General features: G+C 57.4%; 4 protein-coding genes and 1 pseudogene across 4 annotated transcripts; 2 read left to right on the top strand and 3 right to left on the bottom strand.

Annotated features, from left to right (window-relative positions):
• Positions 1-3,446: 3,446 nt before the first annotated feature.
• Positions 3,447-4,577, top strand: TMEM190 (transmembrane protein 190). The gene is made up of 5 exons (XM_036274929.1): positions 3,447-3,504; positions 3,595-3,630; positions 4,041-4,166; positions 4,249-4,333; positions 4,418-4,577. Exons 1-5 carry the CDS (start codon positions 3,447-3,449, stop codon positions 4,575-4,577), a joined length of 465 nt encoding a protein of 154 aa, XP_036130822.1.
• Positions 4,578-5,042: 465 nt separating this feature from the next.
• TMEM238 (transmembrane protein 238) lies at positions 5,043-9,450 on the bottom strand. The gene is made up of 2 exons (XM_036275943.1): positions 8,890-9,450; positions 5,043-5,612 (listed from the first exon to the last, which is right to left on the bottom strand). The coding sequence occupies exon 1, from the start codon at positions 9,431-9,433 to the stop codon at positions 8,897-8,899; it is 537 nt and encodes a 178-aa protein (XP_036131836.1). The 5' UTR covers positions 9,434-9,450; the 3' UTR covers positions 5,043-5,612; positions 8,890-8,896.
• A 1,512-nt stretch (positions 9,451-10,962) lies between these two features.
• RPL28 (ribosomal protein L28) lies at positions 10,963-12,657 on the top strand. The gene is made up of 4 exons (XM_036275073.1): positions 10,963-11,044; positions 11,382-11,470; positions 11,562-11,685; positions 12,366-12,657. Exons 1-4 carry the CDS (start codon positions 10,969-10,971, stop codon positions 12,572-12,574), a joined length of 498 nt encoding a protein of 165 aa, XP_036130966.1. The 5' UTR covers positions 10,963-10,968; the 3' UTR covers positions 12,575-12,657.
• A 3,701-nt stretch (positions 12,658-16,358) lies between these two features.
• On the bottom strand, positions 16,359-20,509 carry UBE2S (ubiquitin conjugating enzyme E2 S). The gene is made up of 4 exons (XM_036274493.1): positions 20,353-20,509; positions 19,594-19,741; positions 17,961-18,151; positions 16,359-16,820 (listed from the first exon to the last, which is right to left on the bottom strand). The coding sequence occupies exons 1-4, from the start codon at positions 20,353-20,355 to the stop codon at positions 16,491-16,493; spliced, it is 672 nt and encodes a 223-aa protein (XP_036130386.1). The 5' UTR covers positions 20,356-20,509; the 3' UTR covers positions 16,359-16,490.
• Positions 20,510-25,332: 4,823 nt separating this feature from the next.
• Positions 25,333-26,079, bottom strand: LOC118639523 (annotated as a pseudogene).
• Between the last annotated feature and the right edge of the window lie 1,296 nt (positions 26,080-27,375).

Below are 27,375 nucleotides of genomic sequence, written 5' to 3'. Positions count from 1 at the left end.
CTCCGTGTCCCGTGAAACTGGGGACAGCTGTGTACCCACCCCAAGCCCCAAACGCCTGGATGTGGACACGGGTGAAATCAGTCACGTAAAGCACACAGTCAGCTCTCGATAAGTGCAAACCATGGCTGGTTTTGTTGGTTTTTATTGAACACATTCAGGGAGGCAGAGAGAGATGTAACTACTGGGGGAGGCTGATTTGGCCAGTGAGGGAGACAGAGGGTGACAGGAAGGTGCAGAGAGGACAGGTAGAGATGGACACAGGACAGGCAATCGGAGCAGCAGAGGAGACGACACAGGGACAGAGAGGCTGACACAGGCAGGCAGGCCGTGAGAGCCAGGTGTATGGGGCAGAGGTGGCCCAGGTTCAAAGCAGAACCACCGAGGGACTGAGACACAACCAAAGTGCCCAGGAGCACCCCACCCCCCAGGGTGGCAGAGAAAGACATAGTGAGAGGACAAAAGATGACAAGCGCTTCGGAAGGTCTCCCTGCAGACCCCTCCTGGCCCCCAGACTGCTGAGCTGGCAGGGGGCTCTGGGGCTGAATGGCAGCTGGAGTCATCCCCCACCACTGGGGGGGGGGGCAACTGCTCAGGTCCCCAGGGAGGTGAGGTCACAGCCCCCCCATGGTGGGACATGACCTCATCGCCTCAGGTAAGCATGCTCGCTCTCTCTTGGTCTGCCATGGCCCCCCAGAGGCCGCTGGGACCCAGGCCTCTGACCACTGGGTCTCCACCCCTCAGGGGGCCTACTTCCGGCTGAGTCAGTGTGGGGGGCCCAAGGCTGCGTCAGTGAGGGGAGAACTGACGTAGCCCCCCCAGACAGGGGGTGGGCAGCCAAGGTGACTCAGGCCACCAGCCTGGGGGGTGGACTGGCCTGAGGGTATGGGGACTGGGCCTGGGGCCAGCCTGAGAGCAACAATAGGGATCTGGTCACAGCAGCCCCTTCCACTGACAGAGGACTTGGGGTGACAGCCCAGACCCCTGAATCAACCCAGGAGTCCAGGCCCCCAGCCTCTCCTCCCTCAGACCCAGGTGTCAGGAGTTCAGGCCCTAAACCCTAGTGTCCAAAAAGGTGGAGACAAAGGTGCTACTGTAGTGCAACATGGGGAATGCCCCGTTGGGGTGATCAGGAGTCAGGTGGGTCAGTGGTCCTCGGCTGGGGCCAGTCTCCCCACCTGCCTCAACCCGCACCCCGGGGCTGTGGGGTCCTCTTCTCCCAGGTGGCCACAGGAAGCTGAGGGAGAAGGGATGCGTGCAGGACAGGAGGGGGTATTGTTCAGAACTCCTGGGTCCTCCTCGGGGTTGAGGCTACTCGAGCTATTTCTGTGGAAAGCAGGGCAAGGGGGCGAAGGGCAGGACTGGGGAATCCCGAGCAGAAATAGCACAGAGCCGGGGTGAGGAACCAGCAGCGACGCAGAGGACGGACCCCAGGCACTCAGAGACAGACGTCTCCAAGGCTCCAAACCCTCGGGACACGCGGCCCAGGGCTCTGAGGGGTGGTCACAGACGTGGCCACGGTGGGGAGATGCCACAGGGACATGAGGAGGGAGCCTGGGGTCCATGCGCATGTGCTGACCCCCAGGCGAGGCGGGGCTGGCTGGCGTGAGGTCAGCAGGTCCGAGGCTGTGTGTGTGTGTGTCCGTCTGTCTGTCCCTGGGGGGTCCTGTCTGGCCTCTGGGGGGTGACGGGGCAGGCGGGCCGCAAAGGCAGCCCAAACCTGTCATTAGCGGTGAGGGCCATGACGGTGGGGCCCCCCCAGTCCCAAGCCGCGGTCCAGGGCCCGGCAGCCCCGCCCCCCACCCCCTCCTTGATCCCTGAGGAATCCCGGGAATTGGAAGTGGGTCCAGATGATGTTGACACAGGAAACGGTCAGCAGCTGCCTGGCCTCAGCCCCACCACCCCTCTGACCCCCACCCCCGGCCCCCTGCCGAGCCCCCTCTGACCTGTGTCATCTCTGACGGCGGTGCCCCGGGCCCAGTCAGCACCCACCAGGATGTTTATAGATGACAGTAGAGTCAGCCTCACGGGGTTTCCCGAGAAATGGGGTCTGGATTCCTGGACAGTCGCCCTCAGACCCAGTCCCTGGCCCCCATCTTCCTCCTCCCTCAGACCCAGGAGCCCAGGCCCCAGCCCCTCCTCCCTCAGACCCAGGGGTCCAGGCCCCCATCCCCTCCTCCCTCAGACCCAGGAGTCCAGGCCCCCAGCCCCTCCTCCCTCAGACCCAGGAGTCCAGGCCCCCAGCCCCTCCTCCTTCAGACCCAGGAGCCCAGGTCCCAGCCCTCCTCCCTCAGACCCAGGAGTCCAGGTCCCCATCCCCTCCTCCCTCAGACCCAGGAGTCCAGGTCCCCAGCCCTCCTCCCTCAGACCCAAGAGTCCAGGTCCCCAGCCCCTCCTCCCTCAGACCCAGGAGTCCAGGTCCCCAGCCCCTCCTCCCTCAGACCCAGGGGTCCAGGTCCCCAGCCCTCCTCCCTCAGACCCAAGAGTCCAGGTCCCCAGCCCCTCCTCCCTCAGACCCAGGAGTCCAGGTCCCCATCCCCTCCTCCCTCAGACCCAGGAGTCCAGGCCCCCAGCCCCTCCTCCCTCAGACCCAGGAGCACAGGTCCCCAGCCCTCCTCCCTCAGACCCAGGAGTCCAGGCCCCCAGCCCCTCCTCCCTCAGACCCAAGAGTCCAGGTCCCCAACCCCTCCTCCCTCAGACCCAAGTGTCCCAGCCCTCTGGTCCCCTAACCCTGACTCTGGACTCAAGACTCGCTGCCCCAGGAGAGCTGAGCCCCCTCCTCACTCTGCTAGAGTAGAATGAAGGTTCAGTGGGGTTGGCCTCTGCCCCTGCCACTCGGGGAGACCAAACCAGGGATTTGAGGACCTTCCACCAGACCCCTTTCTTGTTTGCAGGTGGGGAGTCAGGCCTCGGTGGGCAAAGCGTCTCTCTGCCCACAAGTTACCCTCACCCCTGGACCCTGAGGTCTACTCCACAGGCGACAGACGTGGCCAAACCACTCTGCTAACATTCTCATGGTTGGGGGGGGGGGGACCTGCAGTGCCTGAGACCTGGGGACTCCTGAGCAAGTTTCGGAACCCACTGACTCTTTGCCCTCCTGGGTCCCCTGGTCGCTAGGGGAAAGACCCCTGGCAACGAGGTCTCAGGAGACTTTGGGTCGCCTGGAGCTGGTTGCAGGCCTCAGGTACTAACAGGTCGGCTCCTGGATCTACCCCTCAGGCCCCCTGGTAGGTAAGGAGAGGCCTTAGACCCCCACACATTTTCCACACAGTTCGCTGAGGAGGCTCTTCTAGCCAGACCCCCACCCCACCCCAAAGCCCCTTCTACCTGGTTAAGAAAGCGACTCTAGCGGGCAGGCATGACCAGGCCAGTGTGACACCCTTCCTTCTTCCCCATTGTAAGGGGCTCCCTAGCAACAGAACTTAGAACCCTGGGGCCGGGGAGGAGACATGGTGGGCTATGGGGTCCAAGCTTTGAGCCTCTTCCTGCTGATGCAAGGCTCAGCAGGTGAGGGGCCCAGAGAGAGGGTCAGAGGGCTGAGCAGGGGGCCTCCTCAGCTTCCACACAGCACCTGACACTCTTTATTTTCCTTCACAGATGGGAATGGAATCCAGGGATTCTTCTATCCATGGAGTGAGTGGTGGATGAATCCTGGATTCCGAGGGATGGGGGCCGACTCCTGGGTCCGAGGGAGGAGAAGCTGGGAGTCTGGTCCTGGCTCTGAGGGAGGGGCTGGGGTCTAATCCTGTGTCCGAGGGAGAAGGATCTGGTGGTCAGGACTCCTGAGAGTGAGGAAGGCTGGGGACCCGGACTCCTGGGTCTGAGGGAGGAGGGGCTGGGGGCCCGGACTCCTGGGTCTGAGGGAGGAGGGCTGGGGGCCCGGACTCCTGGGTCTGAGGGAGGGGCTGGGGGCCTCCACTCCTGGATCCATACAGAACAAGCTCTAGGCAGTGAGTCTGGGGAGCCTGGCCTTAGAGTTCTCCTGCTCCATGGCCCCTGGACCAGGCTCTGAGACATAGCCACCACTGGTGGTCGGCCCCCAGGCTGTGAAGGAGACACATGGAACCGGGAGAGTTGTGGGGGCCAGGCGGCCACCGAGAACCCCAATCTATGTCTACGGCTACGATGCTGCTACCAAGACGGGGTCTGCTACCACCAGCGGCCAGACGGTGAGTGCCTAGAACAAGGGGTCACTAGGGAGAAGGCTGGCAGCCAGGACCGCTGGGTCTCAAAGGCCCGACCTTTGCCCAGAAAACATGCGGATCAAACACCTGTGGGCGCTGAGCTGGACGTGCGCAGGCCTTCTCTTTGTGATCTTCAGCATCTTCTTGTACTGGTGAGTGGGGCTGGGGTTTGGGCGGGCTCCCTGCGCCAAGGAGCAGGGAGACGGGCTAAGGCTGAGCGGGTTCCCTCCCCGCAGGTGGATCAAGAGCCGGGACATGCGGCAAATCCAGGGGTTTCTGCAGGGCAAATGCCAGCCGTCGTCGGGAACAGTGTCTGTATCATCCAAGAAAAAAACGTCCATGGGCAGCGTGTCCACCAGGGGTGGCGAAGGGGAAGAAGGAGGCGAGGACGAGTAGGCGTGCCCCTGGGGGCACCCCTCAATAAAGATGTAGCATATGGACATGTCATCTCTTTTCCAAGAGCCACAGGAGATGGAGGTAGAGGAGACCTGGAGGCAGGGAGTGTGTGTGTGTGTGTGTGTGTGTGTGCGGGCTTGGCGGTGATCATGGGGGTACGAACTGAGTGGGTATTGAATTAGGAGTCTGAGATAAGTGGGGAGGATGTGCGCTGAGGGGACCTGCACTGATGGGGGACTCCAGGCTGATTGGGAGGCCTGGGCTGTGATCGCAGGGTGGCGGCGGGGGAGGGGGGCTCTGAAATAAGGGAGCTGAAGGTGGCCTGAAGGGGCTGGAGGGCATCACAGAGCCAGGGGGCTGTACCCCCAGCACTTGTCCTGCAGGAAGTGCCACTGCCTTACAGCCTCTGCTACCTGCCACGGTACCAAGTGCCCCCACCCCGACCCCCACATTTCCCAGGCTTCTCTGAGCACAGTGGGTGTCCCTGCAGAAATGGAGCCTCCCCCAGCAGACAACCTCAGCTCCCTCACACACCCCAGTGGCCCGGTGGAAATTTTCTCGGAAGTGTGTTCAAGTCCCTGACCCTCCTTCCTTCCCCTCTCTTCTCTCGGCTCCAGGCCAGACCGACTCCAACTTCCCCTCCATTAGTTCCGCCCCCCAGTAAACATCTTGCAAATCTAATTTGTCCCTCAGTCTGCTTCTCAGAGGGCCCCCCAAAGTAGCAGAGGGCCTGGGCAGAGGGCGGTCTAGGCTGAAAGGGCTGGTCTGGGCTGGAGATCCTGGTGAGGCGGGGCTCCTGTGTCCCCAGGGGCTCTGGGGTCCTCCAGCGCCCCTGAATGTGACTTAGTGTACTCAGCGCCCCCCCTCCGGCACCCCTGCCCCAGGATGTCCCTCTCCCAGACAGACAAGCAGAGCTGGAAGGCAGTCCTTTATGCAGGTGTCAAAGGAGCACAGGTAGGCATCCCGGTAGCCGCATGATGTTGGGGGCAGCTACACACCTCAGTCGGGTCCTGACAGATGAATCCATGGGTTTGCCTGCAGGAGGGAGGGTGGTGTTAGTGGCTGCTGGGGACCTCATGTTTGTGTGTTCCCTGCCACCACCCAGTGGCCTGAGGGACACAGGGGAAACCCTTTAAACCTGCTTCAGCCCCCCCCCCCCCACTGACATACACTTGCCCACTGGCTCTTCATCCCTGATTTGCCGCAGTGGGCACGTGACTTCAACTCACTGGAGCACAACTGTCCAGGTAGGGAAGGAGAGACCAGGAGAGACAGGCGCAGAGACAAGAGGAGACACAGGACACAGGGAGAGGGACTGAAACAGAGACACGAGACACAGAGACAGAGAGACAGAGACAGGTAGGAAGAGACTGAGAAAGACAGAGGGGACAAATGACAAAGTGTGTGTGGGGGTTTGCATGGCCACTCAACTAATTTGGGTCCCAGAGTGGGAGAGAAGGCACTGGAACCAGCACCTATGGGTCCCTCCATTAAAATTCAAGTTCTCACCCTGGCCGCTTTGACTCAGCAGTTAAAGTGTCAACCTGCGGTCCGGAGAGACCCGGGTTCGGTTCCCGCTAAGGGCGTGTACCTTGGTTGCAGTTAGTCCCAGGCCCCGGCTGGGGTTGTGTGGGTGGCAGCCACTCGATGTGTCTCTCTCACATGGATGTCTCTCTCTCTCACTTCCTCCTTCTCTATTTGAAGATAAATGCAAAGAAAAAAGTGTCCTCTGGTGAGGATAAAAAAAAAAATTCAAGTTCTCTGTCTTTTATGTGCTAGGAGCACCTCACCCTTTTAATTGAGGAGTTCTGTGTCTGGATTCTATCCATCTATCCATCCATCCACCCATCATCCATACTTCCATCCTTCAATCCATCCTTCCATCCACCCATCCATCCACCCATCCACCCATCCATCCACCCATCTATTCACCCACCATCCATCCATCCATCCACCCATCCTTCCATCTATCCATCCACCCACCATCCATACTTCCATCCTTCAATCCATCCACCCATCCATCCACCCATCCATCCACCCATCTATTCACCCACCATCCATCCATCCACCCACCCATCCTTCCATCTATCCATCCACCCACCATCCATACTTCCATCCACCCACCCACCCAACCGCCCATCTATCCATCCATACTTCCATCCGTCTACCACCCATATATCTATCCAACCACATCCACTGATTCCTTCTAACAGGGGCCTGCGTTATAGTCAGTTAGGCCAGTTTCTGGCAGGTGGTTCCAGCAGTGGAGGTCCACCCAGTTGTGTGAAACTTCTGGGCATGGTAAAGGGTTTTCAGGGGTAACTCTAACCACAGGTAGCTATTTCTGCATTATATGTCAAATTTTGTGTTAGCTCATGCTTCACCTATTATACAGCTGTTGAACCTCTCTAGAAATGGTCTCCGTACCTGAACCACAGAACAGAGAGTATGACTGGAGTATTTTCTCAGTTCTCACAGAGAAGGGTACATGACTAGTATCATTCTGGATGTACACAAGAAAAGTTAATTCATCACATATAAACAATGTCTTAGGACATTAGGGTTTAATTGCTTTATGGAATCTCCATTCAAGAAACTGATTCAGGCACTCATTCAGGCACGCAATTTGTTCAACCTATCCATTCACGCATTAACAAACCCAACCATCCACGCATCCATGTACCTTCCCATCTGCCCAAACTACCCCCCAGCCACCCACCCATTCACCCATCTACCCATCCACCAATACAATCGTATCCATCCATCCACACATCCGTCAACCAAATTCATCCATCCATCCATCCATCCATCCAACCACGTCCACTCATCAACCAACCTAATCCATTCACCAACCCATCCATTCACTCATCCATCCAACTATCCATTTATCCATCCATCCATCAACTAATACATCTAACCATTTGTCCATCCATGTATCCATCAACTAATCTATTCATCTCTCTGTCTATCCACCTATCATTCCACCCACCCACCAATACATCCAGCCAGCTATCCATTTGTCTACCCATCCATCCATCCACTTGGGTCAACATCAACTTCTTATTTCTTGGGTTCACTTTTTTGCTGGGAAGTGCTAAGAACACAGACACCAGAGACCCAGGCCTCACCCTTAAGGGGCTCCCTGTTGGGTGGGAGAGACAGTACCAGCACACACAGACACAACACGTGATGATACAAGCAATAATGGGTAACTCACAATATGAAGACCCAGAGAAAGGCAGCGGAGTTGAGTTGGGCCTTAAAGGACACATGTGGAGTTTTCTGTGGAGTAGAGGCAGCAATAGCACTCCTGCTGTAGGGAGAGCATGAACAGAGGCCGAATGGTGTGAGAGCCTGGCTGTCCTTGGTCTGAGGGACGTCATCATGACCGCAGAGAAGGCAGGAGACGGTGCTGGGACAGGGCGGGCCCACATATCAGTGCGTGGCATGAGTTTAACCAGAGGGCAAAGGGGAACCACAGCAGGTTTTGGAGCAGAGAAGTGCGTGCTGAAGAGTGTGTGTTTAGGAAAGGGAATAGAAGGTAGAGGAGGGATAAAGGGGAGGGGAGGCGTCTTCCCCGTGTCTTTGTGTCACCATCACTCTCTGGGCTAGGTTGGTCATTCCCACTCTTACCCCCCTCTCTCTTTAGACACTTAAAAAAATTTTTTTTTCTTCTTTATTGATTTGAGAGAGAGAGAGAGAGAGAGAGAGAGGAAGGGAGAGGTAGAGAGAGATGGAAACATTGATGAGAGAGAACTTGAGACATTTTGTCAGGAGAATCACAGGTGCAAGAGTTGGCAGCTTTTGGGGCCTCAGTGTCCTCCACTGGGATGGGGCTGGTAAGAGGAGTGACCTCGGAGACCCAGTAATACTGAGGATTAAATGGGACCTGATGCACCTTGGAGCTGGAGTGCAGGGAGGGACCTCCAAGCTAACAGTGACTGTCCCTCATCTCCTGGGGAGGGGAGGAGCAGGTCTCATTTGTGTTTCTCAAGTCTGCACTCTTGCCTGCTCTCTCTCTCCACCCTTTGGGTCTCTGCTACTCTGCTTCTCTGTTTTGCCATCTTGATCTGGTCCTGTGTCTCTCTCGATCCATTGTCTCTCAGTCTTTATTTCTCCATCTTACCCCGTGTCTCTCGGATTCCATCTCACCCGAAGTCCCTCCCTCCCTTCCCTTTGTCCCTCCCTCTCATCCCTCGGTCCCTCCATCTCTCCCTCTGGTCCCGTCTCTCTCCCACAGTCCCTCCCTTCGGTGCCTCCAACTCTCCAGCTGCCCCTCCGTCTCTCCCCGCCCCGCCTTCCGGCCCCTCACCTCGGGCTCACTCGGGGCCGGCGCCCGCCGCCCCGGGCGCGGCCTCGAGCGTGGCGAGCTGCAGGCGCACGCGGCGGGAGCCGGCGTTGGGCGGCTGGGGCGCGCGGGTGGCACGGCGCGCTCCCCGGGACCCGGCGCGCCGGCCGGCGGCGGCGGAGGCGGGCGCCGACCAGCGGCGGGAGAGCTTGCGCGCCAGGCGGGCGAGCGCCGAGGGCCGCAGGCCGTAGTCGCGCTCGAGCTCCTGGCGTGAGATCTCAATGTTGCCGGTGTACCAGAGGATCCAGCCCAGCAGGCTCAGGAAGACGAGCAGCGCCCCGGAGTAGATGAGCAGGTCTCCGAAATCGCGGCCGCGGACCTGCAGCTGCGCGAACACGCCGGTCAGCAGCGCCGCCATGCCCGCCACGTCCAGCGCCACGGCCAGCAGCAGCGCCATCCGGCAGCGGCCCAGGCCCGACGCGGGCGCGGGCGCCGCGGCGGGCGGGGACGGTGCGCCCGGCGGGGGACCCTGCGAGGCGCACACCGCTGGCGCCGCCGCCATGGCCATGCTTCGCTGCGCCGGTTCCGACCGGGAGTTTTCCGGGTGCCGCCCGGCCAGGGGCGGGGTCGGGGACGGCGCCAGGTGTGCCCCGCGGCCGCCAGGTCATCTGAGCTGGGAAGCTGCAAACGGTCCCTGGCCCGGGTTTCCGTGCAGGGCCTGGGGTTGAGGCATCAGGTTGGTCCAGGGGCCCTGCACCCCAAGGAGCGGAAGCAACATGTGGTCAACATTCAGGACGCCCTAATGGAGGCAGGGCGGGGAAGGGCGCTGTGGAAGCCTGGGCCTTGTGCTGCCGAGCCCGCCTCCAGGGGTCTTCTAATGCACCCACGGTGAGGGCACGTGGTGTCCAAAACAAGGATCAGACAAGGCCCTCGATTCCAAAGACTTCTGGGACCTGGGCTCTGCAGAAATGCGGTTTCCGCTCACTCATTGCCTGTCGTCCCCTGGAGCCTCCGGGATGCCACCTCCCAGCGAAAGTGCAGAAGGCACAAAGGTGGACCGTTCGTTCGCAGGACTCTGACCCCACCGTCAGGTTCATGGTGCTCTGACGGAGGTGCCAAAGGCATTGGTATTGCTTTTGTTCAGTAGGGGGTCCCGCCAGGTCCTGTGCTGGTGAGGCTGGGGACTCAGGTACTTCAAGCAAGGCTCCTGTCCCCAAAGATGACACTGAAAACAAACAAGGTAGAAATGAACAGAAAATGGACTTCCAGGAAGTTTGACGGGTGGGACCTGGCGGACCCCAAGGGAGAATGGGAACGGAGGCAGGGAGGCATGGGGAGGGGGCTGAGCGGACGGGTATGGAACCCCTAAGGAACGAGCCAAGGGCTTTTCCAGGCACATCTCTTTTTCTCCAAACAACTCGCCCTTAGAGGAAACCCACGCTCCTCTGGGTGGCAGTCTGCGAGAAGTAAGGTCTAGCTTCTCTCGAGACCCAACACTTAATGATTTGTTTTAAGAGGACCCTCAAGAGAGGGCAGCCACAATTCCGACGGGCGCCCAACGTGGCCGATTAGGCCCGAGTGTTTCCGAACAGACCCGAACCTGGCACGAGCCAATAAGAAAGGCGGCCACCCTCTCGGAAGGGCGTTTCCGGAGAGTGCCGAAGATGCCCGAGCGATGCTTCCTCGGCAATAGCCGAAGACTTGGGAAGAAAACCGGAAGCAGCGAGGACTCCCGGGTTGGGCTTAAATAGTCCAAGCACTCACATGTTCATTCATGAACATAAATCCTAAAGCAGATGTCTACTGAGTGCCCATCCTATGTCAAGCGCTGGGCGAGCAATCCTGGGGAGAGGCCTCTGTGGAAAGGGACCTGAGGCCTCTCCAGCTGTTCCCAGTTGGGAATCCAGTCCTAGAGTTCCGGAAACACACGAAGGGCCCTAGAACGGTATAGCTCCGCGTCCGAGAACACGCCCTCGGGTCTCTAGCCGAAGAGTGCCGAAGGGTCCCGAGCGGTGTGCGACGGACCGGCGGAAATAGCCGAACGTTGCCGAGCAGCCCCGGAGGCGGGGTTTGGAAACGAAGGCGCGCCCAGAGGAAGCGGAAATGCGTATCGCTATTAAAGACGTCGCCCCGCCCCTTGCGTGCCTCTTTCTGTCTCCGGCTGCGGCCTCGCGAGGAGGTGAGCTGAGGCCTTCCACCCGCCCGCGTGGCCGCGTTTTGCCCCCCACCGCCCCATGTCTGTCCCCCGCTGGCCATTCTCATGACGTCCCTCACGTCCTCGGCTTCCCCTCGGCCCCACCGCCCGAAGGCGCCGCGGACTCGCACGGTCTCCCTCGCGGGTCGTCTTGGCGCCTGAGTTCAGCCCCGCGGCCTTAGGTCGCCCAGCGCCGTCGGGCAGAGTTCTCGGCACCCTCCGGTTGCCCGCCTCCGCCAGGTCCCCCCTCTGCTGTCCTGGTGGGGTCCCGGGGTCGGCGTGCGGCCCCCTGTGACCCCTCCGCGTGCCCGTTTCCCCGCAGCTGCCGCCATGTCTGCCCATCTGCAGTGGATGGTCGTACGGAACTGCTCCAGCTTCCTGATCAAGAGGAACAAGCAGACGTACAGCACCGTGAGTGGGGGTCCCCCGGGTCGGAGGGGGGCCCCTTTGCGGTCGCCGGGCCCCGTTCCTCCCCACGACCCCCATGCGCCCTCCTTTCCAGGAACCCAATAACCTGAAGGCCCGCAACTCCTTTCGCTACAACGGGCTGATTCACCGCAAGACGGTGGGCGTGGAGCCGGCGGCCGACGGCAAGGGGGTGGTGGTCGTCATGAAGCGCAGATCCGGTGAGCGTTTCCACCGGCTTGGCCCGGGCTGCGGGCCCCGGTCGGGGCAGGGAGCTGTGGTTTGCGCCGTGTTGGGCAACAGGAGTAATTCTGCCAGGAACTGAGGATTCCTGGGGTCCGGATGTTCCTCTTGGAAACTGTTCCCCTACTGGCCTCCCCCCTCTCTTGTGGAGCTGGCCGGGTCTTTGGAACCTGTTTTGTTATCTGTAAAGTGGAGAAATTAATAAGACCTGAATGGTGTGTGGTGGTGGTGGTGGTGGTGGTGGTGGTTAGTATTAATTACAGGGGAGCTGATGATTTAAGGGTAATTCCTTCAAACAGCCCAGATGGAGGAGGATGTCTCCGTCTGCTGCTGTTGGGATGTTTTAGGCAAAGAGGTGAGCCTGCCTCCCCCTAGCTCCCACTTGAGGAAGTGACAGGCTGGGTTGGAAGCAGCCCTTTGACTCCCCCCCCTCCATCCAGCAGAGTACCCACCCTCATAAAGTGCACCCTTAGGCATGGTGATTACTGTGTTTCCGACACAGTGATGAGGAGATACCTGTACAGTGGTCACCGTGAGTGTCCCGCAAATCTGTTTGTGGAGACGGGGCTGGCTGCCTGCCCAGGGGCTCACACATTGAGGGTACCTTAAAGGCTGAAACCATCTTACTAACCTTGGGAGCCTCCTTCTCCCCCGCCAGGCCAGCGAAAGCCGGCCACCTCCTACGTGCGGACCACCATCAACAAGAATGCCCGGGCCACCCTGAGCAGCATCCGGCATATGATCCGCAAGAACAAGTACCGCCCGGATCTGCGCATGGCTGCCATCCGCAGGGCCAGTGCCATCCTGCGCAGCCAGAAGCCTGTGATGGTGAAGAGAAAGCGGGCCCGCCCCACCAAGAGCTCCTGAGCACACCCCTTCCCCCCAAAGCAATAAAGGTATTGGCCAACTTTGCTCAGCCACCTCTCCTAGGCCTCCTGTGTGTGTGACCCAGGCCATGTCACCAGAACTGTCAGCTTGTACCAAACAGGTCACAGTGTTAGGACTGGAGGGACCAGGTGCAGGTGGTTTGGTGGTGTCCGTTCTGGGGGGTGGCTGGGGGTTGGTGTGAATTTCTACATTCGGTGCATCAGATGACCACAGCGAGACAAATGAGAAAGTTCAGATTGAATAAGTAAAGTCCTCTGGAATCCTCAGAATCCCACGCTGCTAGAAAGTGACAACTTGAAATTAAAAAAATTCCGAAGCTTTTTTCTTTAGTATGTTCTGTTGACTTTTTTTTTTTTTTTAGAGAGAAGGGGGCAGGGAGAGACAGAAACATTGATGGGCTGCCTCCTGTCCCCTGCGCCCCCCCTCCCCCAAAAGGACTCTAGCCCTGTGCCCTGACCAGGAATTAAACTGCGATCTCCCTGTTGATGGGACGGTGCTCTACCAACTGAGCCACACTGGCTGGGCTTAAGTGACAATTTTTGAGCCATGAACATTTACAGTAAATTTCCAGAGGGGTGGGGATCTACGACTGAGGTCAGCACGCTGGGTATGGGTCAGATCCGCTTACTACACCTCTGCTCCAGCCGTGTCTGTGGCCTGCCAAGGCAGAAGTGATTACCATCTGGGTCCTTGTTTGTCTGCAGACCCTGTCTGTTTATACTTATGATGGGAACTTCTGTCCTGAACTTGCTCCTCAGAAATGGCTCTTCTGAAGACCATAGGCTAGCCTGCCCTGCTGTGGTTCTGGGGTGGATCACAGCTCCTCCAGGAACCTCATAGAAGTTAAGTGAGGAATGCCATAGGACTTGTGGGATGGGGACAGACCTGGGGCCCCATTGTGCAGTGGCTGCTGATTCTGGGCTCAAGAGTCCCCGTCTCTGACTGCCTGAAAAGGAGAGGCCATGCATCTTGAGTCCTCACTCATTCAACAGCCTGTTTTTGTCTAAGGACCTGGCCAGTCAACTTTCTACCTCCTGACTGGGAGTGCTCACACTCCATCTGTCTAGCCTCAGGCTGTTGCAAGTGATCCCTAGTCTTACTTCGGAGGCCCCTGGGGGACCAGCCATCCTGATACCTGCAGTCCCTGTGGGGGTTTGGCCCTGCTTCTCCGGCCCCACCTCAGCTCTTCCCACTCCACCCCACCCTGCTGCCTGTGACATCCCCATTTCCAGAGGCTGCCTCTTATTCAGGGTGTTGGGTCTTCCCCTGATAGTCCATCTAAAGAAGGTTCTCCTGGGCTTCACCCCTCTCTTCTCACCCTTGTCTGCCTGCCTCCAGCCTCTTGGTGTTTATCACAACCTGTGATAACAGGTGGTCAACCACCACCTCAGCCACTAGCTGTGTGGCCTCAGGCAAATAACTAGACCTCTCTGTGTGCATCTGTTGTCAAAATTCAGGGCGATAATGAACACTCAGAGCTGAGAAGATAGCCTGCACACAGCAAGGGCTCCATAATTAAGTTAGTGGGGAACATGAGCCCTATGAGAAGCTGAACCTAGTCTCTATTCTCAGTGTGTGTGTGTCCAAGTACCCCAGATAGCCCCCAAAGCAGATGTAGAATCTGGCTTGTAGAGGTCCTGGCAAGGTTCCTTCATACCTGCCCTGTGCCAGCCACCAGGCCACCCCACCCCTGCCCTTCTGGGCACCCTGTGCAGAGATGAGAACCCTGCTCCTGGTCCCCACTTCACAGCTTTGTGCTCAAGGGCAAAAGCTCTGAGGATCTGTGCTGGGGTCAGGGGCCAGGGGCTGATTCCACATAGTCAAATACAAATCTCCTAACACCCACCTCCAACCCCTCCAGCCTTCCCCAGTTAATGGATGTGACCCTGACCACTTCTTGCCAAACCCTTTGTCTAGCCTGGACTCGAAGTAATCTCTAGCCTTGCTCAGAACCCTCCCATAGTTCCCATACCTGAGGAAGACCCCTGGCAGTGCTGAGAAGGCCCACCCCAAACTTACCGCCCAGCACCCTTTCCCAGGTTACACATTCCAGCGCAGTCTGTGGGCCCAGGACGTGTGATACAAGGATGGCACACCTGTAGGACACACCTCTGATGGATGCCAGGCAGTCTGGAGCCAGGAAGGGTTAGAGTTCAGGGGGGGTAGACTTCGGATAGGTCGAAAAAGCAAGTGACTTGCTGCATCCAGGACCCTGCCAATTGCTTAGAAGAATATACTTTTTAGAGAAACATCCAGAAATTGTTCCACTTATTTATGCATTTATTGGTTGACTCTTGTATGTGCCCTGACCTGGGAGCAAACCAAAACCTTGGTGTGTTGGGATGACATTCTAACCAAATGAACAATCTGGCCAGGGCACCGTCTTTTTTTTTGTTTTGTTTTTAATCCTCACTCAAGGATATTTTTTTGCATTTATCTTCAGATAGAGGGGAGGAAGAGAGAGAGACATCTATGTGAGACACACATAGACTGGTTACCACCCGCAGGACCCCATCCGGGGCCGGGGACAAACCACAACCGAGGTACATGCCCTTAGCAGGAAGTGAACCTGGTACTCTGGTCCATGGGCCAAGGCTCTCATCGCCGAGCCAAACTGGCCAGGAGGGGCATGTCTTCTTTGGATTAGTCCATTTGAATTACAAGACTTGCAACTATCTTGTCCCACTGTCTGGCCTTTCACTCTATAAACAGTTCTTGACTTAAAAATACTGACTTGAAACACTTTTAAAGAAATCCTCACCTGAGGATCTTTTTCCATTTATCTTCAGATAGAATGGGAGGGAAGGAGAGAGACACACATTGACCTATTGTCTCCAATGGCCCAGACCAGGGCCGGGGACCAAACTGCAACCGAGGTGAGTGCCCTTGACTGAAATCGAACCCAAGACTGGTCTGTGGGCCAACCCTCCAACTGCTGGGCCAAGCCAGCTAGGGTGACTTGAAATACACTTTACACAAAGTACACCTGTTTTAAGTATATGGTTTAAGTATTGACAAATTTACACACCCATGTGACAATGAAGACCCAGAATATACTCATCACCCCAAAACTTCCTATTCCCTTTAGATCCTCACTGGTTCCAGACCACCATTCATCTGCTTTCAGCAGAGTGATTCATTTGCCCTGTTCTAGAATTTCATAGAAATGGGATAGAAAACTTAACACTTCTTTCTGTAAGGCTTCACTCAGCATGTAATATTTTTGAGATCCATCCCTGTTTTATCAGTATTTTGCTGAGTGATTTCACCACATGAATTCACAATTCTTTTGCTCATTCATCTGGTGAACATTTGGGTCATTCCCAGTTTTTGCCTATTACAAAGGCAACAACTGTGAAAATTCACGTACAAGCCCCTGGGTAGATATTTTCCTATTTTCATTTTATGATCTTTTTTTGTTAATCTTCACCCAAGGATGTTTTTCCTGTTGATTTTTTTAGAGAGTGGGAGGGAAAGAGACATCAATTGGTTGTCAACAGCACGTGCCTTGCATCTGTCACCTGGCTGGGCATGCCCCAAGCTCCTTCCCTTCACCCCATTTTAGATGGGAAATCTGATTTGAGGGACTGTGACTACCCCCAGGGCCACAAAACAGAGTCAGCCCCAGAGCTTACTCAGGAGTCCTGCTGAGCTGAGGGACCCAGTGCAGAGGACTTGAGGGTGGGGTGCCAACTGCTCCAAGCCCCACCCCCCACAGCTCCAGGCAGGCTGGTCCTCAGGCACTAAGAGGCACAGCAGTTGCTTGCTTTTCCAACTTTATTTAGAAAAACAAATCCAGGTCCCAGTGCCCCACACCCTCCCCCACCCCAGCCATAACTTAAATAACTTAGAGACAGAGTTGAGGGTCGGGCAGGTGTGGGGAGGGAAGAGCCCACTACAGCCGCCGCAGAGCCCGCTTCTTGTCCGTCTTCTTCTTGGCCGCCAGCTTCTTGTTGCGCTCACCTGCATGCTTCTTGGCCATAGGCCCCTCAGCCCCTCCTGGGCCCCCAGGTGCCACAGGGTCAGTGGAGGAGGCCGAGGCTGCACTGGCCAGGGACCGGCTGGCCTCAGGCCTCCCACCGCTGGGCCCACCAGCACCCCCATGGATCTCCGTGAGCAGGCGGGCGCGGGCCGCGTATTCCTCGTAGTTCTCCAAGAGCAGGCGGCCGGCCTCCTCGTTGAGGGCAGACTCGGGGTTGGGGTGGATCAGCAGGCACTTGATGGTCTGTGGGGAGAGAGCCCTGGATCAGAGGGGTCTGACCCTATATGACTAGTGATCGAGGGAAGGAACTTCCCCACGGTCACTCAGGAGATGAAGGGGACAATTTAGGACCCACACCTGGGCCTGCTGGACTCCAAAGCTCCTTTCACAAAACCAGAGAAAGATTCCTAAACCCAGGGCCGTCACTGGCTGTAACAGGAATCCCAAGTGAGGAGCCACAGACTGGCTGGGTAGGACCACACCTGGGAAAGGCCCCAGGATGGAAAGGGGCCCTGCTTCCACCTCATTCTAAAAGGAAACCAACCCACCACACCCTAGAACGTGCCTGGCCTCGGGCAGATGACATGACCTGTCTGGTCCAGCAGACATCACTAATGATGAGCAGGGACCCGGGACTGACCCTAATTCTGACCACTGCACCCCATAACCAGAGGCTGTTCTTGTGGCTCCCTCACAGCTAAGCCTCACACAGGCGGAGCTCCAAGGCCCCTGGGATTCATCAGGACACTTGGAAGTACTGTGAGCTTGTCTCCAGTGTGGGTGTCCCCTGACAACCACCACTGACACTCTAGGGAGGAGGGAAAGGGGGGAGGTCTGTTTACCTGGAGCTCAATCCTTACCCCCTGCCAGGAAACCCCAATCTCCAATTGTCTGTCCTCCCAACCACCTGCCCCAGGGGATCATTAGAAATTCAGATTTCAAAAAACAACAACACTTTTTAAGCTTTGAGGGGGCGGGGAGGCAGTAGGACCTAAATGCTTTAAGTGGCCAGTGGGGACCTCAGCATAGTGCAATCCAGGGCGCCAACAGTGGTTTAAAAGAACACTCTAGAACTACAGGGTCACGACTACTGGAAAACCAGCCAACTGTATGCTTTCGAACTGGGAGTTTCACATCCTGAGGCAAAATAAGCGTCCCAGTCCCTCACCACCGCTTGTTCCACAGCAGAGGTGCCCCAGGCACTGAGCAACCTGTACCACCGACCATACTCAGGGTGCTGGGCCCACCTAGCAGTGCCAACTCCTCCCAAGTTTCCCAGAAAAACTAGAGACCTGGGTTGTTAGGTGGAAGCCCTCAACTACTTCAGGGATGACTTTGAAAAACAAACAATGCTCGGACATCACCATGGAGCCCAGGACTCACCAGCAGCACATGCCGGATGCCCAGCTCAGCCGTCCAGTCCCTCTTGAGCACGTTGACGCAGATCTCACCGTTGGCGCCCACATTCGGATGGAAGATCTTGGTCAGGAAGTAGCCCTTGGGCGGGGAGGCAGGAAAGTCCTTCCCCAGCAGGAGTTTCATGCGGAACAGGCCTCCAGCATAAGGGGTCCCCTCTAGAGTGTGGGGAGGTGGGACCAGGTCAGGAAGCACAGGACTTTCAGGGACCAAGCGCAACCCCAAAGTCCCGTCTCCACATTCTGGCTACAGAACAAGTGCCCTGCTGCCTCCTCCATCAGAGTGGGAGTTCTGGAGAGCAGGACTGGGCTAGGTTCCCAGGGGGCTGTGGGCACCCCCTCAGTCAGCCCCGACTGTGGCTGCACTTGTATGACCTCCAAGTCTCCACCCTGTACACCTCTGCTCTCCCAAGTGAAGGCCCCGATTGCATTCCCTTCCCAAGAGGCGCAAACACTTGTCTTCCTGGAAAAACATCTACTTGGAAGCCCTGTGGGCCAACAATGAACAGTTCTACCATCTCCAAAGTCTTGCCTGGCTTCAGTCAATGGTTCATTCACCCACCTGGCCCAGTCAAAAACCTGCAGGTGCGACTGAGACCCATGGCCATTCCTCATGGCCCAGTCCCCACATCTGACCCACCAGCAGCCTGGACAGCCAGCCCCCAGGTCCGCTGACTGTCACTATCCTCCCAGTCCAGCAAAAATGCTTCACCGCTCACCTGGTACCAGCGGTGGTTGCCTGGCCTCCAGCTTCTATTCCCCACCACGCCTACCCCCACTGAGCTCTGTAGGGACCTGTCACACCTGCTTTAAACCAGCCAACGACTTCCTTTCCCCACTCCCTGCAGAGGCCTACAAGCCCTAAAAGAACTGCCCCCTAAAAGCTTCACCAGTTCTTTTTCTTCTTTCTGTTCCCACTAAGCACCTACAGCCCCCAACCCCTCATGCAGCGCAGCAGGAATGACCTTAACTGTCACCAACTCAGGAAGTCTTCCCTGCTCTCCCCCCACTGTCCCCACTCCTGGCTGTCCCCTTCACCACACACTCCTGTAACACCTCGGCTTCCCGTGTAAAAGAGAACTAATAGCGGAAAGACAGTGCACCTAAAACAACGCGGTAAATCACTGCTCGGCGGAACCATCACGTGTAGTCACTTGGTTGTTTCTGTTAACTCCCCAGTGCTGTGTCCCTGACACTGACCGCAGAACAGCGACAGGTCCCAGCCAAGCCAGCCCTCCAGACTGCTGATGCTGCTCTCACCGCCTGGCACTCCCCCCCCCCAGCCCCGAACTCCCATCGACCCTTCAAGTCCAAGGGAAAGTGTCGGACAGCTTTGTCCCAACCCCAGGTAAGGTACCCATCAAACGCTCCCATGGCGACCAGGACTGTCTCACTACAGGCAGTATTACAGCAGTAATCACAGTTAGTTGTCAACTGTGGTGTCCTGCCCTGCAGACTGAGCACCGGGAGAGTAACAGGAGTGCCTGTCCCGTCATGCCCCCAACAGTTAACAAAGTATAATATGAGGGGGCTTCCCACTTTTGTCCTAAAGATGAGGAATCTAGGATGGGCTCCTCTCTCTGTTCCACTCTCACACTCACCAGGGCCCTCGATGGTGACCTGCAGGTCAGTGAGGTCTTCTTCATTGGGAAAGACCTTTATGCCATCAGGGGGGTCTGTGGTCAGCGTTGTCACCTCCTTGTACACCAGGCGGATGATGTGGGGGGGCAGGTTCTCCACGTTGGAGTTCTAGGCAGAAAGAGAAAGAGATGAGTGACCGGCAGAGCCGGGGTGCCCCTGCAGTCCCTGGCTGTGAACCACCCCCCCGGTTCGCAGACCCCCACCGAGGAGGCTGCACGCGGCCGTCCCTGGCCGAGAGCCCACCAGAAAGGACCGCAGGTCTCGGAGGGGCCTTACGGATGATTCCACTTTCCCCAGGAGCCTCCAAAGCCCGCTAGTAGCCCCGCACGGGCCGCCAATGGTCTCGGGTAGGCCGAGGCCTACCCTGGTCCCCTTCCCCACCTCGTCTTGGTAAAATAATCCCGGCAAACTCCGGCTCGGGCCTGGAGATGGCGGCGGAGCGTCCTTGCTCCCGGAACACCCACAGGCGGCCCACAAAGACCCGACAGCCCCCCCACCCCAAATCGCCCCAGGGCTCCGCTGGGCCTCCCCCTCCAAGAAACCTGTCGGGCGCCCAGGCTCCTGCCCCGCCTACTGGGAAGCCTGTGGGCACATCCCCAGCCCAGGACACCCAGGCGGGCCCTCCAACCCCCTAAGCGGCCCGCGAAAAGCTCCGGAGACCCCGCCTCCTCCTGCAGGGGGCCTCCCACCGCCCTCCCGGGCCTGGCCGCGGCGCTCACCATGACTGCGGCCGGCCGGGGGCGGGTCCCCCCGGCCCCCTTCCTGCGTTCTCTGGGCCGCCGGCCGGGGCGGGGGGCCCAACTGCTGCCGCTGCGGCCCTGGCGAGGCCCCGGCGGCTCCGCTCTGCTCCCAGCCGCCTCGAACGACCGCCGCGCACTGCGTCCGCAGGTACGCTCGCCCCGGGTGCCGGCCGCACTGAGCCGGCCGCGCGCGCACCGTCGCCCTTTTATACCCGCCCACAGGCAACGCCCCCTCGCGGCCCCGGAGCGCCGCGATTCGACCCGTGACGCCAGCGCGCACGGTCCTCGGTGTCCGAGGCGCTCGCCCCTTTTCTGTGAGCTGCGAGCGGAAACAGGGGAAGCTGGGGAGGGGGCGCCTGGCGGGCTGGCCAATAGGGACACGCGGGGATCGGAATGGGAGCCCCAGAATAGAGAGGAGGTGAAAAGGGATAGTAAGAGGGGGGAAAGAACGCGAGAGGCGACGCGAGCGCTGATTGGTCCGTTTGAATGAGACACCGCCCCAGCCCGGCGTACGCGCGCGGGTCCTGACGTTCAGGAGCTCGCGCACGCGACTAACGGTCGGCCGGCGTGCCCAGGCGGGGCGAGGGCAGGCGGGACGCCGGGGGGTTTAAACGGTTGATGGACGGTACTCAGGCCAATAGAGACGCGCAATCGTGGGATAGCGTCACGAGACTCGCACGGGCCAATCCTTGTAGGGAGAGGCGGAGCTAAGGGGCGGGAAGGAATGGAATGGAACCAATGGGGGCCCTGCCTAGTGCGGACCGAGCCTCTCACAGCCAAGGAAATTCGTTCGTTTTTTGTATATGCAAATGAGTTGTGCGCGGGCCGCCCGCGCCTCCTCCTCAGCCCGGAGGGGGTGGGCGCTGGGATCGATCTACATTTTTCCTCGAGGCGCCATTTTGTGTTGCGAATGACCTGTGACCTGTGTCCCGTGTCGTGTCGCCTCTGCGACCAGTCAGTGTGGCCTTGAAGGCCTGGCCGTGCATTGTGTGACCCCTGACCCTAGCCAGGCCTGCGTCACGACGCCGGGCCTCAGTCTGCCCGCGTGGGGAATGGGCGCTGGGCTCCCTCGTGGTGCCCGAGGAAGAAGGAGGACGCGTCCCCGGGCCGCGTCAGGGCACAGCCGCTCCCGACCGGCGCGCGGCCTCCGGCTCCAGGCCTCCGCTGTGACTCGCCCCCCCTCCCCCTTCTGCGAGGCGGACGCCCCGCAGCCGGGACAGGCGCGCTCCTCCGGGCCTCAGCTACCAAACGGGCCGCAGCGGCCTGGGAACGGGGACCTGTGAAGGCCCAGGGCGGAGCGGCCTCACCGGCGCCCCCGAGCCTGCGGCCGCGGCGCCCACGCAGGGCCTCCGAGCTCAGCTGTGTCGGGTCCGGGGTCCCGAGGACACCCCCGGCCACCAGCGTCCGGACAAGGAGCAGGAAGGCCCAAGGCCGCCTGCAGAGCGGCAGCCATGGTGACCGCCGGAGTGGTGGCGGCCCGGCCCTTCCGTCTCAGCCTGCCGGGCTCGGGCCGGACCGGACCGCCCACTGGGCAGACCAGGGCACCGAGGGAAGAGCAGGGCAAGGGACGGCCGCCCCGCGCCCACGCCAGGCAGAGGCGGTGGTCAAGCTGAACTCTGCCCCCACATCCCACGGCAGACGTGTGGTGGTGGTGATGCTGATGGTGGTGATGGTGGTCATGGTCATGGTGATGCTGATGGCTAGTGGTGACCACACACTCTTGCCTGCCACGTGCCCGGCCTTTTCTGGTTTCTGGGGATCCCGCCTCTGGACACCTGCCTTCCTACTGTTTTCTGAGCGCCTCCCGCGTGGCAGGCAGGGCGCATGGGGATGTGGCAGAGACGCACGGGGACCAAACCCACGTGGCAGGCAGGGCGCATGGGGATGTGGCAGAGACGCACGGGGACCAAACCCACGTGGCAGGCAGGACGCATGGGGATGTGGCAGAGACGCACGGGGACCAAACCCACGTGGCAGGCAGGGCGCATGGGGATGCGGCAGAGACGTAAGGGGACCAAACCCACGTGACAGGCAGGGCGCATGGGGATGCGGCAGAGACGCACAGGGACCAAACCCACGTGACAGGCTGGACGCATGGGGATGTGGCAGAGACGCAAAGGGACCAAACCCGCGTGGCAGGCTGGACACATGGGGATGTGGCAGAGACGCAAAGGGACCAAACCCACGTGGCAGGCAGGGCGCATGGGGATGCGGCAGAGACGCAAAGGGACCAAACCCACGTGGCAGGCAGGGCGCATGGGGATGCGGCAGAGACGCAAAGGGTCCAAACCCACGTGGCAGGCTGGACGCATGGGGATGTGGCAGAGACGCAAAGGGTCCAAACCCACGTGGCAGGCTGGACACATGGGGACGTGGCAGAGACGCACAGGGACCAAACCCACGTGGCAGGCAGGGCGCATGGGGATGTGGCAGAGACGCAAAGGGACCAAACCCGCGTGGCAGGCTGGACACATGGGGATGTGGCAGAGACGCAAAGGGACCAAACCCACGTGGCAGGCAGGGCGCATGGGGATGCGGCAGAGACGCAAAGGGACCAAACCCACGTGGCAGGCAGGGCGCATGGGGATGCGGCAGAGACGCAAAGGGTCCAAACCCACGTGGCAGGCAGGGCGCATGGGGATGCGGCAGAGACGCAAAGGGTCCAAACCCACGTGGCAGGCTGGACGCATGGGGATGCGGCAGAGACGCAAAGGGTCCAAACCCACGTGGCAGGCTGGACGCATGGGGATGCGGCAGAGACGCAAAGGGTCCAAACCCACGTGGCAGGCTGGACACATGGGGACGTGGCAGAGACGCACAGGGACCAAACCCACGTGGCAGGCAGGGCGCATGGGGATGTGGCAGAGACGCAAAGGGTCCAAACCCACGTGGCAGGCTGGACACATGGGGATGTGGCAGAGACGCACAGGGACCAAACCCACGTGGCAGGCAGGACGCATGGGGATGTGGCAGAGACGCAAAGGGACAAAACCCTGGTGCTCCCAGAGCTTATGTCCTGGTGGGGAAGCCAGGCAGTAAGCGTGTAAGTGTTTATCTTCATGGGGCACAGCCGGCAAGACTGAAGGAGCAGTAGGTCCAGGGATGGGGGTGCTGCTATCTGACCTTGGCCGGGCAGGGAAGACCTCTCTGAGGAAGGGCCATCTGAGTTACAGGAAAGTATGGGAAAAGCTTTTCGTGAAGAAGTACCAGCAGGTGCAAGGGCCCCGGGGAGGGGATTGTGCTCAGTGTGTTTGGGGGTGCCATGACAAAGCCAGCGAGGCTGGGTCAGGGTGAGCGGGGCAGATGGAGGGCACTGAGGTCAGCGAGGGAAGGGGGAGCGGCAATGAGGTCACATGCCTGGGCTGTGGTGGGCAGTATGTCCAAGCACTGGGGAGCCCCGGAAGCTTGACAGTGAGACTCCATCCAACTTCCGGGGGCAGGAGCAGAGAAGCCAATGAGGAGGTGGTTGCAGCCACCCAAGTCAGGGTGCTGGGGCTCAGAGGCAATGGGGGTTGGGTGAAAACAGAAATAGATGTTAAGTTGGACCTGGTGTGAGGGACGGGGATCACCTACACGCGGAACACTCGAAAACGGGTCATCAAACCTTTCAGTGAAGGTTTTTGACTTTGCAGGCCTTCGGTCTCTGACCCGGCTCCGCTGCTGCAGAGGGTATGTAGACAGAAGGGGGCAGCTGTCCAGTCACACTTTGTTTACAGAAACAGACCCTGAGGGAGGCTGCCCTTTACCATCCCTGAAATCCCAGTGTGCCCCACACCTGCTAAAAACCTCTTAAGAGCTCCCCCAACACTTTATTTTTATATATTTATGTTTTTTATCCTCACTGGACATTTTTCCATTTTTTGTTCAGATAGAGTGGGAGGAAGAGAGAGGAAATGAGAGAGTGAGAGAGAAACATCGACTTGAAAAGGACACATCGAGTGGCTGCCTCCCACATGACCCAATTGGGGCTGGGGACAAACTGCAACCAAGGTACGTGCCCTTACCGGGAACCGAACCCCGGTCTCTCTGGACTGCAGGCTGACGCTCTAACCGCTGAGCCAAACCAGCCAGGGCCCAACACCTTATTTTTCATTTATTTATTTATTTTTACATAAAAACATGTCTATTACAGAACATTTTAAAAAATGAATTAAAAGCTTTAAACTCAAAACTGTAATTCCACAAACTGACTGACTTGATAGCATGCAAATGCTTTTTTATTTTTTTAAGAAAGAAAGATCTCTTATTTATTTATTTATTTTTGTTCAGATAGAGTGGGAGGGAGAGAAAGGGAGAGAGAGAGAGAGAGAGAAACATCGACATGAAAGGGACACATTGAGTGGCTGCCACCCGCACAACCCAACCAGAGCCAGGGACAAACTGCAACTGAGGTACATGCCCTTAGCGGCAAACGAACCCGGGTCTCTCCAGACCGCAGGCCAAAGCTCTAATCGCTGAGCCAAACTGGCCAGGGCAGCATGCAAATACTTTAAGCCAGAGAGGCAGGTATGTTTGTTCTTGATGAGTTTACATATAATAAATTCTTATATTTGATTCCAAAATGTATAAATTGGCTTGACATGATTAATAATTTAAAGTAAAATGTAAACATAAGGACAATTTAAACACTGGTATTAATTTAGGAGTCAATTTAAGGTCAGTGACTGGAGTGATATATTAAAATAAAATCTGGGGCCAAAAAATATTTAGGAAGCAACCATGTACCTTTGAACATTTGAAGATCAAGGGCTAAAAATCCACTTTGGATGAATACCATCATGCAGAGCACGTATAACATCCATCATACATCTGTTTTGAAAACAGCATGTTTCCAAAATTATACATTTCTTTACAAATAAACATTATACCATTAATAACTATAGAGAAACCGTTGGAACGAGTCCCAAAATATGTCAGCTCTCACAAGGCATCCCTGGGCCGTATCTTAAGGCATCCCTTTTAATCTTGGGGCTTCAGGAACATCTTCTTTACTTTAATTGGTTTCATGTCTCCATTTTCATCTTCTTCATAATTGGCATGATCTCTTTTTTTGGCAAACTTTTTTCCAATTGTCCCCACCAAGGTCTCATATCTTCTAGCCATTTCTTCATCTGACACATCCAGCTCCACTGTTTCATCTTTGACTCTGCTTTGTTCTTAGCATTCATCTGAAACATTAATATCTCTTTTTTTTTTTAATCCTCACCCGAGGACATTTGTTTCCCATTTTTTGCACAGATAGAGTGGGAGGGAGAGAGAGGAAGAGAGAGAGAGAGAGAGAAACATCGACGTGAAAGGGACACATCGAGTGGCTGCCACCCGCACGACCCAACCAGGGCCGGGGACAAACTGCAACTGAGGTACATGCCCTTAGCGGGAACCGAACCCGGGTCTCTCTGGACCGCAGGCCGCTGCTCTAACCACTGAGCCAAACCGGCCAGGGCATCTGAAGCATTAATATCTCAACCTCAGGATTAAATCCTCTGAATGACATTCTCCCATAGAGAAGATCTTCATATAACAAAAAACTCTGCTCCTCTATTATGAATCTCTCTCTTTAAGCTCTGGCAAATCCAAGTACCAGTGCTCTTCACTAATGATTTTCTTTTCTTCTAGTTGTTTCCTGGTTTCCGAGTCCAGTCCCCTTTGCATAAACTTGATGCGCAGCAAATTCTTGGACAACTTAGTCTTGCGCTTGGCCGCCATGCTGGCTCCCGCCCGTTCCCGTTGTAACACTTTATTTTTAATCAGTCCCAAACTGGTCCACCAGCACACTCTCCCTGGGGCTGTTTGGCCTTCTTTGTGTCTGTTCCTGGTGTAAGCCAAGCTCTGCCTCACCTGAGGACATTCAGACATGAGTCCCCTGTACCTGGAGAGCTTAGAAATTCTACCGCCTCTTCATCCTCCTCATAGCCTAGGCGCACCTTAAAATGTCACCTCACAGAGCAGCATCTTCCATTCCTCAGTGCTCTGTCCATGTCACCCGCTTTGATCTTCACGGTCCATCAGAATTTGCAAGTACTCACTTGCTTACTTGTCTCTGTCCCCCTGACTAGGTCGGCCCCGGGAGAGCAGGAACCCTGTCCTCGGCCCTAGTGGAGTGCCTGACACATCAAAGGTGTTCATTGATTCAACAAGCATTTACTGAGCACCTACTATGTGCAGGGGGTTATTCTGGGTGGGGGGATACATCAGCGAACAAAGATCTTTGCCTTTGAGGGAGTTGCTGTGTGGGGAAGGCAGCCACAAATAAATAAAATCCAAGTAAAATCCATGGTATGTCAGAAGGAAATGAGTGATGTAGGTAAAGAAAAAAGCCGAGCCAGGGCAGGGCTCGGGGTGCCAGGTTGTGCGATGCGCTGGTGAATTTTAAGCTGGGCGGCCAGGGTAGGCCTCACCAAGCAGGTGTCACTTGAACTCAGGTTCGAAGGCAGAGAGGAAGTGAGCTATGTGCTTATCTGAGCAAAAGCATTCCAGGCCGTGGGAACACTGGGAACCAGGGCCAAGCACATCCCAGGAACTGCAAAGAGGCTGGTGTGGCTGGAACAGAGTGAGCACGGGGAGGGCGTGGGGAGATGAGGTCAGAGAGATGTGTGTGGTCGGGGTGGGGAGGGGGCATTGCGCAGGGCCTTCAAGGACACGGTCAGGCCTTTCCTCTGAGGGAACAGGCAACCACTGCAGAGCTTTGAGCAGAGGAGTACTTCTTTTTTTATTAATTTATTTTTGTTACAGATGTTTCTCCTTTTACCCCCACTGACCCCCCCACCTCATCCCCAGCTTTGTTGTCTGTGTCCATTGGTTATGCGTACATGCACATAAGTTCTGTGGTTTACCCCGCCCCTCTGAGGATTGTCAGTCTGTACCCTCCTTCTATGACTCTGGGTCTATTTTGTTCATCAGTTTGTTTAGTTCATTATATTCCAGAAATAAGTGAGATCATGTGGTATTTGTCTTTCTCTGCTTGGCTTGTTTTGCTTAGGATAATACTCTCCAGGTCCCTCC

Source organism: Molossus molossus, unplaced genomic scaffold (assembly GCF_014108415.1).
Source record: "Molossus molossus isolate mMolMol1 unplaced genomic scaffold, mMolMol1.p scaffold_m16_p_21, whole genome shotgun sequence".
Taxonomy (NCBI): domain Eukaryota; kingdom Metazoa; phylum Chordata; class Mammalia; order Chiroptera; family Molossidae; genus Molossus; species Molossus molossus.
The sequence above is the reverse complement of the archived record's forward strand: the minus strand, read 5'-3'. Positions and strand labels throughout refer to the sequence as shown.